A 14,196-nucleotide genomic window follows, 5' to 3' on the forward strand; every position below is an offset into this window, starting at 1 on the left:
TGTGTGGTGTGTGTCATCACTATTGTGCATGTGTGTGTGGTGTGTGTCATCATTATTGTGCATGCGTGTGTGGTGTGTGTCATTACTATTGTGCATGCGTGTGTGGTGTGTGTCATTACTATTGTGCATGCGTGTGTGGTGTGTGTCATTACTATTGTGCATGCGTGTATGGTGTGCTCCTGAGGCTGCACATGCCAAGAACACTGGAGGAGAGCAGAGCATAACTGTGTGGGGTCAGTTCTCTCCTTCCACCTTTACATGGATCCTGGGGATTGAACTCGGGTCTCTAGACTTGCCACCACAAGCTCCCACCCAGTGGGCAATCTTGCCAGTCCCATGATTTTAATGGATTTTAATTCCTACAGTAAATAGCTTTGTGGCAGCACATGCTACAGTATTTTCCTGTACAGAAAAATGTTGAGAACACCAGTAACAGTAATATATAGTAGATTAGAAAGTTTTAGATTTTCAGTACTATCATCTTTGTTTATAACATGATTTATTTGGTAGGAATTCATTTTAAATTATCATAAAATGTTTAGCATTTTCTTGGTACTTTAACAGTGTTTGAAAGATTTCTGAGAATGTAACAAGAACGTCTAAGGCGGTATAAGCCTTAGTTTTCTCAACTACCCCGTCCTCATCTTCATCTGTTCACGTGTGCCCACAACTGCAGTTCATGTTAGTACACTGTGATTGATGCACACTAAGGACAGAAATGGTATTAATGCCATGGAGTACAGTGAAGAGAACAAATAGAGTGAGAACCACTGAAGATCAAACCATGCGAACAAGCAGCAGCACTCTTGGCTGTGGGGTTGCGGCTGTGGCGCAGACACAACATTCCCTGAAGGTGAGCAGTGCAGAGAGGCCAAGGAACAGCGGGAGAGGCGAGAGAGGCTGGACCTACGAGTCTTCAGAAATTCTGGAGCAACTGCACAGGCAGCCCGTGTCAGATGATGGCAAAGTCACCCGACACGTGAAGAGGCTTCCTTACCAGCACAAGACAACCGCTGAAGAGGCTTCTCCGAGCAGGTCGTGTGATCAGACGCTGCAGTACTTATGGACTGGAGGACAGGAAGTTACCGAAATAAGGAGAGGCCCTGAGCATTTACATCTAGGACCAGTGAACACAGGAGCAGAAGGGACAGAGGGAAGTGTGTGCGTGACACAGATGTGAGGTCGCGGTGATGAGGCACACGTCGAGTAAGAGAGTCACAGTCACCCTTTCTCTGCCTTTCTCAGAGCATGCCCTGACCTGAGGGAGAAGGGATGGAATGCAGCACACAAGGACCAGAGGACAGTGCAGGAACCGCTAACTTTCAGGCAGCTAAGCCAGGAGTGTGGTTGTAGGCGTGAATTTGTACTGAGAAAAAGACAGGCTTAGCAATCACCGAGGGTTAGCTGGTGATTTCAGACAAGGCTTCGGAGGATCTGTGTAGACATTTGACAGTAAAAAGAATATGGAGAGAGGAAGGAGGAGATGGGGTGGAGCAGGAAGCAGAGGAGGGGAGACAGAGACAGGAGGATAGATGGATCCATGTGGAACATCAGCTGGCAAGAGAAGTCCAACAAGAGTCTGAAAGGAAATCAATAGGATGGCTTCACTGGAACCCAGGGAGACGCTTTCCAAAGGAAGGATCAGAAGTGTGAAATCTTCCAGAGAAGAACTCATGGACCCGAGCGCCTGAGTCACTAAATGGTCAGAAGGAAGAGCAGTTTCAAAGTAAGGATGAAGAACCCAAAGTTTAGTGAGTAAGAAAGGACCAAGATGGAAGAAATGAGTGCGAATTTTTCTCGTACTTTTTAATTTGACAAGAAAGCAAGACACACAGGGAGAGCACGGGATGCTGACTCCTCCTCCTCCTCCTCCTCCTCCTCCTGCTCCTCCTCATCGCCATCATCATCCTTCTGGCATGCTAACCTTCCCATGAGTAGAAGCACCCTCCTTTCCCATAGGGAAAACAGCCTCTGTCACTCTAGGCGATCCTGATGAAGTCACCGATCATGATTCCCAGATTTTCCTGGGGCCACAGGGACAGAATGACCACTCCCCCAGCTATAGAGATTTATATTACTCAAAACAGACTGGTCAGAGTGTTTCAGGTCTGTACACCTACAAGTGCAAAGTATCTTTCTCTATGAGACTGTTAAACTGGGAAGATGGAAATCTGGAAGGACTTACTGTGTGAGAAAGCCGGAGGTGTGGTAGGACAGTCTGAGCGCCTGGAGCTAGAAGGTTAAAGCCAGAGGCCTAATGGGACCTCCAGTTTATATGGAGTAACCAGTTATCTCTTTGTGTGTAAGTCCCTTTGTGTGAATTTCAGATCACTTGTTATCACAAAGGTCATGCATGATTAACTAGAGGGAAACTTGCTACAGCTGAAGAAGGAAAAGCCTTAAGCATGTTTATACGCTAAAGGGAAAAGGACGATAGAAAGCAGATGGTGAACTGGGTGTGGGGGACGCACACCTGTAATTAGTACCTGGGAGGCAGAGGCAAAAGAATAACAAATTAAAAGGTGGTAAGGACAGCATAGTGAGTTCTAAGCCAGACAGGGTGCACAGAGAGACCTGTTTCAAAAAATAAACCAAAACCAAAAAGTAGACAATGCAAATATTGGATAGAGGAGAGAATAAGTGACCTTCTAAATTCCCAGAGAAAGCAAGATTAGACAGAATTCACATTAAGCCTTGAACATAATAAAAAAATAATTCTTCTTTTAAGACAACAGAGGGTTAATGAGAGATGCAAAATCAGAGAAATACATCAGCTGGGTGAGGTGGGATGAGATGGTGGGAAGTCGAAAGAGTTCATATACTGTAAGTTCAACACTCAATTTTCTACTGATAACTAAAAGTCAATTTCATTTTCTAGAGATGGCACTGGACTGGGAATCAGGAGACGTGGAATCTATTTCTGGCCCTGCCATTAATTAGGTGTGTGATTTTGGGCGAGTCATTTAATCTCTTAGAATCTTGGCTTCCTTTACTGTAAAATGAGAAACTGCACAAAGGTCCCTTCCAAATTAAATCTTATGATTCAAAATGCTTTCTCATATAATTTCTAATACTTTTTCCTTTTTCTCTTTGTGAAACTGGAATACAGATAATAAAATTGCCATGTTTTTCTTAAAACATTCCCAACACTTAGAATGTTTTCACAATAAAGACTGACGTGTGGGAAGTATAACAAACACACGTAATTGCCGCCATTAGCAACAGCAGATGCTACTTCAGGATCTTTATAAGCATCATCTCATTTAATCCTAAAACATCTGAGACAACTGGGTGAGAGACCTGAGCTAAGGGTCCTGAGTGCACCAGGAGGGGTTGCAGTGAACGGCAGAGTTAGAATGCAGACCCAGAACGACTGTCCGAGTCCTGTCAGCCTCACTATCCTGCATATGGCTCCTTCCTTAAAATGAGGGGGGAGGGAGGATGAGAGAGAGAAAGACAAAGCGGCTCGTTCAGTAAAACAAGAACACGGCTATTGCTGGGGTTAAACTATCCGGACAAGGCTTTTCTATCATACTTAAGTTAGATAAAGAGTAGAAGAAAGTGGGAAACAATAGGCATAGAAGATGCAGTCGGGGGGAAGAATAAGCTGTGCACAGGAGGAGCAGAGAGAACTGCAGCAGTGTAGGAAAGGCACAAGTCAGAGGGCTAAGGAAGGTCATGATGTCATCAGAGTTAGCAGACCTAACTCTGCGCCTCTCAGATTACATATCCAGTTACTTATCATTGTGACGCATTGTGATGGAACCCAGGATGTCAGGAACCCGCGCAAGCCCTGCTCCACTGAGCTGCACATGAGGCTGCCCAGGGCCTTAAACTGTGACCAAAGGAAACAAAGTAAGAGAATGAAAGTGTGCCCAGGAAATCCAAAGCTCACCTTCATTTATATTGACATACAGCCTCTTGAACAAACCACTCACAGGTTAGGGCTATTTCTCATCTTTCAATATAGCACACCATTAATAGAATGAACCAGGGAAATAGCACTAATAACATGGGGATCCGACATAAATGTGCTGAAGAATTCCTATGTATTATTGCATTTTTAATGATAAGACACAGATAAAAGCAAATCTAGATCACAAAACTTTTGTGCCTCTCAAACTAGCAATCGTCTCATTGTGCCTAGAGATTGTAGGAACCATAGATTTAGGGATGGAGGAAATACTAACAGTCAGCCATATTGATGCTTTCAGTTCATTCATTCATTCATTCATTCATTCATTCATTCATAGTTTCTGTTTTTGAGACAGGGTTTCTCTGTGCAGGCCTGGCTGTCCTAGAACTCACTCTGAAGACCAGGCTGTCCTTGAACTTAGAGATCCACCTGCCTCTGCCTCCTGGGTGCTGGGAATAAAGGCTGTGCCACCTGGCATGATACCTTCATTTTAATATTTTTTTACATTTGTGTGTGTGTGTGTGTGTGTGTGTGATTGCACACATGCCCTTGTGTGTATGTGGAGGTCAAAGGACAGCATGCAGGAGGGAAATCTCCTTCTACCGAGTGACCTCTGGAGAACAGGTCATCAGAAACAAACACTTTTATCCACTAAACCCCCTCACTGGCTCCCAATACTTCCCTCTTAACAATGGGAATAAAACCCTGAAAGGTTAAACAATTTCCCCCAGGTCACACAACTATTTTATGAAACTGGACTAATTTTACAGCCATTATTTAAATTTCTAAAAATATGTAAAAGTAGTAATTCATCGGTTTAAGACTTTGTTCACACAAGGCTTTCTGATTCTCCCAGTTGACCCTCACATTAGTTTTAGATAAACAGTCAACACTTTGTAGGGAAGATACTGAAAAATCTTTGATACACAACATGACAATTTGAAATAACCTAAGAGTTCAAAATTGGCTCAAAAATACAAGAAAAAACTGTTGTCAGTTGATATTCATAAGTTTTTTAGATGCTGGGTTTTTGTTTAAATGACTTGTTAACCTTAGTAATGCCAAATTCCTGCACAAGTCAATAGCAACAATAATCTACCTTTGCCATGATATTCAGATGGTTCCTGTGGAACTTCTCCATAGATTTCACGCTCACTCCACGGTTTCGACATTGGCAACTCTGGGATGTTTAAAGATCCAGACCTTTATGATGAAAACAAAACCACAGAGAAGAAGTATGATGAAGTTGACGTTGGAAACTAGATACTCCTATAAATAAAAAGAGCACGGTCTACTAACTTGACAATTCTGGGAAATTCATTACTGTCTCCACCAAACCTCAAACTGCCCTGAGCTCCTATCTTCTCCTGCCTTATATTCCTCTCTCCATACTCTTGTGCACTGTAAAGATTTATCATTTGTACTGCCTTAATAAATGCTGACTGGCCAGTAGCCAGGCAGGAAGTATAGGCAGGGTGACGAGAACACAAGAATTCTGGGAAGAGGAAAGGCTGAGTCTGCAGTTGTTACCCAGACACAGAAGAAGCAAGATGTGACTGCCTCACTGATAAAAGGTACCAAGCCATGTGGCTAACACAGACAAAAATTATGGGTTAACGTAGGATATAAAAGTTAATAAGAAGTCTGAGCTACTAGGCCAACCAGTTTATAATTAATGTAGGCCTCTGTGTGTTTTTGGGGGACTGAACAACTACAGACCCAGGCGGGACAGAAAACCTCTTTCAACATCTCTGTCTACCCTTATCACTTCTGTCTCCTCCTCCCTAGTACTGGGATTAAAGCCATGGGATCCAAGTGCTGGGATCACCTTTATGTGAGCTCTGTTTCTCTCTCAGACACATTCAATCTCTTATAGCCCAGGGTGGCCTTGAACTAACAGAGATTCCTCTGCCTCTGTCTCCTGAGTCCTAGAATTAAAGTGTGTATCACCACTGCCTGGCCTCCAGTAGCCTGTGATGGAAGAGTCCAATACTCCATCATCTTTACGTGCCCCAGTAGACACCTGCCATCAGTATGCAGTCTTTAAAAATCTATTGATAAGGCTACTCTCAGTTAGATAACCGAAGTCAAGATCTCTAGAAATAGTGCTGGATCTAGATTTCTGATTGGTTGGCTCTTGCTTCATATTGGTTGCTAAATAAACAGAATGTTATCTTGGCAGATAGGACTCTGCTATCCTCCTCCTATCTGAGAGACAGGACAAGTCCTGTTGGCTGGAGGGAGGGGAATCACTTTCTTCAGTGAGGTAGACACTGGTAAGTAGCCTATGCTCCAGCAAACAATCTCCCACAAACGCTTATGCAAAGAATTCTAATTAATCTCAGTGGATCACACACACAGCCAAGACATGAAAGCAGGAGGGTGTGCAGGAGAGAAGTGTTTCAGTGGGGAAGGAAAGTGGGTAAGATGGGGAATAGAGTGAAGGGACTAAAATTCACTATGTGCAAGTATTGAACTGCAAAGAATAAAAAATTAGTTTATAATGCAGAAAAGAATATTCTGAATAGGATAAGATGAATAGGAAATTATATATAAAATATTCTCTTCTCTGAATCATGATATAAGAAAAGAACAATGAATTATCATCTGAGGTCCTCTTCTTATTAATTGGGAGTGAGGTCTGCTTTTTTATTAAGAAAATAAGATAAACATTATGTATTGAGGTATACAATTATAATCTCAGCACCTAAGAGGTTAAGACAATAGGATTATTAATTCAAAACCAGTCTAGACTGTATAATGAATTCAAACCAAGCCTGGGCTACAAACCAATATGTCTCAAAACAGCAATCAGTAAATAGATATTAAAAATAGCATAAGAAAATTATTTTATGAGCTAGGTTGTCATGAAGGTCAGAAGGTATATTGCACAAGCAAAATATCAAATTAGAAAGTATTTTTCAAGCCTAAGGTGTTACTGGTATGGAATGAGCACCTGCAGGGAAAGGTTAGGCTTTCCTTCAAAAACACAGTATCTCCTGTCTCAGAGAACAGGGGAGGACATAGGGATGGGTAGTTTCCTAGGGAGCTTTCCTTGTAAAACACAGCATCTGCTGTCTCAGGGAACAGGGGAGGACCTAGGGATGGGTAGTTTCCTAGGGAAGAGGGCACTCAGGGAATGGCAACATATGAGATACCGAAACCCTTTTAGTAGTATTGCTTTATAATGAAATTAAATGGTTACTGTGATTTTCATTGAATAGTCAGTGACTAACTTCCCTTGAGTAAGTGGTTATCTAGAGGAGCAACAGTTAAATGAACACTTTATCTTAGATATTAACATTGGTTTTGTACCTTGATATACTGGAAAGGGACGGTCTTGGAGTAAAACCAAACTCCTTAAGGTCCACATTTTGAGATTTGTTCATCTGTATCTGTTGATAAAAAAAAAAATACCATTCCAAGTTCAACTATCACTTTCACAAGTGAACCAAAGAGTAAAGACACCACTGGTGAATAAAGCCCAGAACTCAAGGGACTGGAGAGTGTTTGGCTAGTTCTCAACTCAAAAGTTCTTCTCAGGCCCTTCTTAAACATAGACAGTTTTCGTGGTTTTTGTTTTGCTTTTGCTTTTTTGTTTGTTTGTTTAAGTTTGCCTTCTCTTCTGGCTCTTTATGTGATATTTTCAGAAAAAGATCTTGACTCCCAAGACTTAAGTTCTTATCTCGCTATGGACAACTCTCAAGTCTGCATTTCTACTTCAGCCTCCCTTCTGATTTCCAGTTAGCCAGCTTCCTCTAGGACACCTCTGCGTGGTGTCTCATTTCTTGTGGCAGTGGCACTGGGAACTGAAGGTGGGATTCCAATGAGAAGCCCCCCACAGGTGCAAGCATTTCAATACTTGGCCCCAGCTGGTGGCACTGACTGGGAAGGTTTACCAAGAATGGCCTTGCTGGCGGAATAGGCCACTAGAGGTAGCTTTTAAAGAATTTAAATATTTAAAGAATCCTACCATTGCAAATTACTCTTTTCTCTCTGCTTCATGCTTGCGGCTCAAGACGTGAGCCTCTAGCTTCTGCTCAGCCACCATGCCTACTGCTCCATAAACCCAAATAAACTCTTTTGTAAGTTGCTTTGGCCATGTTGTTTTACCATATCAAGAGAGAAGTAGCGAATACAATTCTCTAGCTAGACTAAACCACTGAGCACGTTATTATCCCAGCCTGATATCTAGTGTCTCTTAAACTGAATCTGTTCTGCCTTTGTTCCCCCAAACTAGATTTCCCCTTTACTCTCGCTGTCCTAGAGGGGCCCACCTCTCCTCCCAGTTAATCAGCCAGAAAGCTGATCATTGGTTTTGACTTCTTCTACCTCACCCCTCAAACTAATGTACCTCTGAAAAATGTTTCAAGTTCAGTCACATCTCGCCATTACCTGCCACCACTAACTTACATTACCATCAGTTTGCTTCAATTATCACAAAACAACCTATTGGCTTTCCATGTTCCTATTTTTTAATCTTCTAATTCTTTCTCTTCATTACAAACAGAATGTCCTTTAAAAAACCCAACTCAGATCAGGCCACTGATTAAAGCACTTTAATGTTTCTAAATAATTTGAGGATAAAAAATAAATCTCTAAAATAACAAAATGCTTTGCATGATCTAATTCGTATTTACTTCTTCAGCCTTAATGCTCACTATCTAAAATTAATTTCCAGACATACTATATTATTTCAGCTACTTGGAAGATCTCTTTGTCGCCACCAAATATTCCAGAACTTTAAAATTTAGTCTATAGGTCTCGATCACTATCTTGGTGCCCGTTCTGTATCCTTGGATTACCCTCAGCCTCAATCACATCTATGAGGAGCCTTTCCCAGCTCATCAGACATGGGCTGAGCACACTTTTTACCTAAAATCACATGTCTTACGCTTCCTTTACAGAAACACTCATTACACTAGGGCAAAGGCTTATTTGTATTCTTTATTCAACTAGAAATTCAGTGAGGACAGAGTCTACATCTGCCCTACTTACCACTCTAAACTTGGTTTTTTAAAAGATGGGAAGAAACAAGAGTATGGAAGAAACGTAGGCATGAAGGTGGGGAAAAGGAAAGAAGTGAGGGAGAGAAACTTAAATTATTTTGCTTTTTAATTTTTTGAGACAGGGTCTTTCTGTGTAGCCCTGGCTGACCTGAAACTCACTGTGTAACCAGGCTGGCCTCAAACTCAAGAGATCTACCTACCTCTGCCTCCCAAGTGCCGGGATTAGAGATGCACACCACCAGCACCCAGGCCACAAAACTGTTTTCTCAGAAGAAGTGGTGACCACTTTACATCTCATGATTATGTCCCAGTCTGCCTTTAATTTAGCCTCACTGAAATCTGTCACTGTATGAAGCCCACACAAGGACTCCTCTAGGACGTGATGACTTGGGCTTAAAGGAAGTCTGCTTATGACCGTCCTACCGAGCAGGAGACGCTCATTCTCTCATCACCTGGGAGGAAGGCTCTTCATTGTTCATTCACATACTTAAGGCCAAGAGTCCAAGTTAACGTCAGAATTTCCAGTCTGTTCCAGTTCAAAGCCAAGACAGGGCAAGACTGTCTAGTTCCAACCGTGACTAAACTAAGTCAAGCTCAGATTTCTCTTTCTAAACTAAGGTGAGGAAAGAGCTGGACAGTTATCTTCCAAAAGTAGATTTATAGATGGATTATAATGATGAGATGGTTATCCACCCCCTTCCTGACGCAGAGCAAAGGACAGAAGCCATTAAAGCTAACCTTGAGTCGCTTCACTGGAGGAAGAGAAGAGACAGCATCTCTGCTTTTTAAGTCAGACAGATACGAAGACATTGCTGACTCTTTAACTTCTGCCTTTTGTGGAACTCCGATTTTACCTATTAAAAGAGATTGTAGATTATCTTCTTTTGTTTTTGTTTTGATCTTGTTATGCAGCCCATTCTGGTCTTCTACTTACAGCCCTTGCCTCCACCTCCCAAGTACTGGACAACAGATTTGACCAACATGGTCAGTGCAATTTTAGAATTTTTGTATTACATTTCTGGTAGTATGAAAAAAAAACTAAATGTCTTTGAAACATTTGAAACATGAAATTTAATGTCTACTTTTTTCCTGTTGTTCTCCCTACCACAAAGGAAAATTCTTTGGAGAATTTTGAGTAGGAATGGTATAAATATCATACATAAAAAATTAGCATATCACTATTATTAACTCAAGACGTTTATTTTTTATTTATTTTATCCGTCATTATAAATATGTGTGTGTGCACAAGAGTGAAGGGCCCTTAGATGTCAGAAGAGGGTATCAGAGCTCTGGGACTGAAGTTGCAGACAGCGGTGGGTGATGGGAACTGAACTCGTCCTTTGCGAGAGCAGGCGGTAACCACTGAGCCATTCTCCACTCCATATTCACTACAGACATTTCTATTCTGAAATAATCTTAGCAGAACTCACAGCAGTCATGTGCACATGTATGTTTATTTTTACAATGATGATTGCATTCTCGGTTCCCAGGTTTTTTGCAGGTAGCCATTCCTAAATTAATGTGAGAAAAATACATTTGTTATTATATATACTCTTACAAATTCAATACAAAGTCTTTCAGTTTATTCTTTTTTTCTAGGTAGTGGCAAGAATACGACTTTCGTACTTCCTTACATATTAACACACACAGATAAAAGGATATTCTAGTAACACTCCGTCCACTCTCAGTCCCTTCCAGCTTCTCACATGCGCTTCTAGCCGGCCACAGCTAATATAATTATTACATCTAATGTAAGTACAACCAATGCAGCAGATAGCGGCAGCAAGTTTTATCCTCATGGAAGTGAGAGTGAAGACGGAGATTTAAGACCTCGTTCCCTACTCAAGGCTGAGCATTTGAAAACCAGCGAATCTCACAGCATTGTAACAGCATCCTGAGTACAGAGGACATCATAAATATTTTTGAGTTATTAATAAGTGATTTAGAGACACAAAATTTGCTACAAGAATTCAAAGAAAGAAAAGACCACTTCCGGATTGGTGTCTCTAAACTGTAACAAATGTATCCAAATATAGGATTTATTAAAATATATGTATATGATATCCACCAATATGTGGGCTTTCTGGTTTCTCGCTGTGTTGCAGCACTAGGGATTGAGCCCTTGGCTGTGGATGCTAAACAGGCACTCTGTTGCCTGTGCTGGCCCTGAACTCCTGAGCCACCTGCCTCAGTTCCCCAAACAGAATTACAGGCCTGCCACGTTTGCTATGCTTTAAAGACATTTTTCTTGATCTTAGTTCTGACTAGTAACATTAGGAAAGGGAGACTACTTTAATTGTCCTCATAGAATAGACGGGATCTGGACATGGGAAGGGGACAAGGGGAAGATATTCCAGATACAGATCGCGGTACTCAAAGGCAGTAAACCAGGAATTTTATTTTTTAATTTTTTTAGTACTTCAATTTTTATTTGAGTATTGACAAAACAACAATAATAACAAAACAGGACAAAATGGTAAGGAAACAAGATCATAGCTGGATATATAATGTATGGATTTTGGTTTCTTTTGAGAACAAAGATAATCTTTTTAGAAATGTATTGTTTTCAGGTCACTATATTTTGTTGCTTACACAGGGAAATGAAAACCCTTCATGTAATAAACTTTGAATCCAAAGTCCTAAATCTCAATTGTAGTATTTCTGACTCATTTGTCACATTAAAATAAACCCTAAACATTTTGACTCAGAATTATTTTGGTGTTTGTTTGTTTTTTGGTTTTTTTTTTTTGAGATAAGGTCTCTATTTGCAGTCCTGGCTGTCCTCAAAACTCACAGAGATCTGCCTGCCTCTGCCTCCTGAGTGCTGGGATTAAAAGTGTGCGCCACCACAGCCCAATTCCCAGCCAGAATTTTTTTTTTTTGGTTTTTCGAGACAAGGTTTCTCTGAACTTTGGAGCCTGACCTGGAACTAGCTCTTGTAGACCAGATTGGCCTCAGACTCACAGAGATCCGCCTGTCTCTGCCTCCCAAGTGCTGGGATTAAAGGTGTGCACCACCACCGCCTGGCTCCCAACCAGAATTTTCACAAACAAAAAAGAATCTTAACACCCATTCAGCTGCATTTTGTACAATCTCAAAATCTAAATTCAGGAAAGTTAAAAATGACTCATAAAAGGCACTGAGGTTGGCAAACCAGAGGGTGTAGTTTTCGATTGGGATTAAGCACAGCAAGTGTCTAGAGAACACCACTGTGTCCAGGCTGGTGTGCCAGAGAGCAAGGTGGTTTTACACTCTCGGGGCTAGTGACAAGGAAGGTAAACGCAAGCAACTGAACCGAGTTGACAATAATGCTCTTAAATGATTCTCAAGTATGAGGTCTATTTGTTATACAATCATGCTCAATGAAGTCTCAGGAAAATTATTAAGACTAGGAAACTTCTACATTAGTTAATTATCATCACACTGACAACTAAGTAAAGGCATACAGAAGTTCTGAGGAATAAGAATTGCTTTTTCAGTTATTGCTGGTAAGTTTTCTATGACTACTGACAACACTCCCAATGGCTTTAACATTTCCACCCCCACAAGAAGTTTTTAATCTAGCCATGTTTTGAGCACTGCTACTGAAGTCTGAGATAGTCAAGAACCCTCTGTTTCCCTGCCACCAGCTTTCTCACTGTCGGAACAACTAGGATTAAGTGACAAACACACATTTTGTCACTGCAAAGCTGAGACCACCCAAAGAATGAGACAACACAATCTTTCTCAGGAACTGGGTGTGCACGCAAGTACTGCAGACCTGCTGCAACACTGTGGTAGGCAGCCCCACTGAGAGCAGCACCTCACTTGCCTAGCAGCTGCTTTTGTATCTCTGCTCTGTTCCAAACCCAGACGTGTCCTCCTGAAAAGTCTGCAGCCTTATACAGCCACACCTTCAAACAGCCTGGATCTGAGTTTGCAGGACACAAACTTTAGTCGACCTAGAAATACTGAACAGCTCTGAGGACCTTTTCATTTTCAGTGTCGTTGTTCAGTCATGTCAAGTCATGGAACAACTAGGTACTTGTATCCTTAGCAGCCTGGGATTAACGGATGAGGCTTCTCACTACAACGGCAGATGTCTGGTCTCTGAGGACTGAGAAGGTCAGTATGCTAGGCTCTGTTATTGTCTGGGTATAAAGGTCCCCCAAGGCTCCCGTATTGGTCCCTGACTGCTGAGTACAACCATTGTGATGTGACTGATGCCTGCAGGCTCCTACTTTCCCCAGTGAACTAATCCAGCGCCCTTAAGGGAGGCAGGGGTCTAGCTCTAAGCTTGCTAGAGGGATGATTGTGAAGGGCCCGTCTCCTCCCTGGCTCCCACTTGTGTCTTTCTTGCTCCAGATGCCATCAGGGGGGCAGCTCTGCTCTACCACACCCTTACCCCATGGGGTGCTACCCCACTACAAGGCACAGAATCACTGCAGCCAGCCCTGTGCACTAAAACCACTAAGCTGAAAGAAATCCCTCTGTGAAACCAGTCCAGGTGTCACAGTGATGGAGTCTGACGGTATGTCAGCTATGTGTCTTGTCCCTGTGACAGACAGCTGACAACCAGAGCACTCACTGCCTTTGGAGGACCCAGTCAGGTCACAGAAGCCACACGGGGTGACTCACAACTGCCTGCAGTTCTGGCTCCAAGAAGATTCAACACCTCCAGCCTCACGTGCACATACCAAGCACAATGATAAACACTTCTCTGAAACCAGAAATGTGTTGTCTAGCCGAAGGTAAATCCAATCAAATCCACAGCAAAGGACAACCATCACACACTGTTGCTGATAAAGTCATCATCATCATCATCATCATCATCATCATCATCATCATCATCATCATCATCATCATCATAACAAATCCCTGGCATCTGAAAGTAGATAATTACACCATAGTGTTAACTAAACCTGACTTTGAAAATACAAACAACACTCAGATAAAGTCATTCTGTGACCACAGTGAAGACAGGTAAGACGTCTGAAGTGAGAGACAAGAAAGAAGCACAAAAATAATGGAATATCCCCATCTTCTGGCTAATACAGATGACTACTAACTTTAAAAATATACTTTCAAAATAAAAAGACCAGGTGTGGTGGCACACGCCTTTAGTCACAGTACTAGGGAGGCAGAGGCAGGCATTTCTCTGTGAGTTCAAGGCCAGCTTGGTCTACAAAGCATGTTCAGGAAACTGGGGCTACATATGAAACCCTGTCTTGAAAAACAAAACAAGGTGTGTGTGTGTGTGTGTGTGTGTGTGTGTGTGTGTGTGTGTGTGTG

General features: G+C 42.0%; 1 protein-coding gene across 1 annotated transcript in view; it reads right to left on the minus strand.

Annotated features, from left to right (window-relative positions):
• Positions 1–14,196, minus strand: part of Hfm1 (HFM1, ATP dependent DNA helicase homolog) — an 83,024-nt gene that overhangs the window by 7,263 nt on the left and 61,565 nt on the right. Inside the window, exons 32-35 of the mRNA XM_026785336.1 lie at positions 10,356–10,436; positions 9,664–9,779; positions 7,232–7,311; positions 5,016–5,119 (exon numbers count right to left, since the gene is read on the minus strand). Coding sequence (XP_026641137.1) covers positions 5,016–5,119; positions 7,232–7,311; positions 9,664–9,779; positions 10,356–10,436 — 381 coding nt within the window. The remainder of the gene's footprint in view (positions 1–5,015; positions 5,120–7,231; positions 7,312–9,663; positions 9,780–10,355; positions 10,437–14,196) is intronic.

Source organism: Microtus ochrogaster, linkage group LG1, assembly GCF_000317375.1.
Source record: "Microtus ochrogaster isolate Prairie Vole_2 linkage group LG1, MicOch1.0, whole genome shotgun sequence".
In the NCBI taxonomy this organism is placed as follows: Eukaryota; Metazoa; Chordata; class Mammalia; order Rodentia; family Cricetidae; genus Microtus; species Microtus ochrogaster.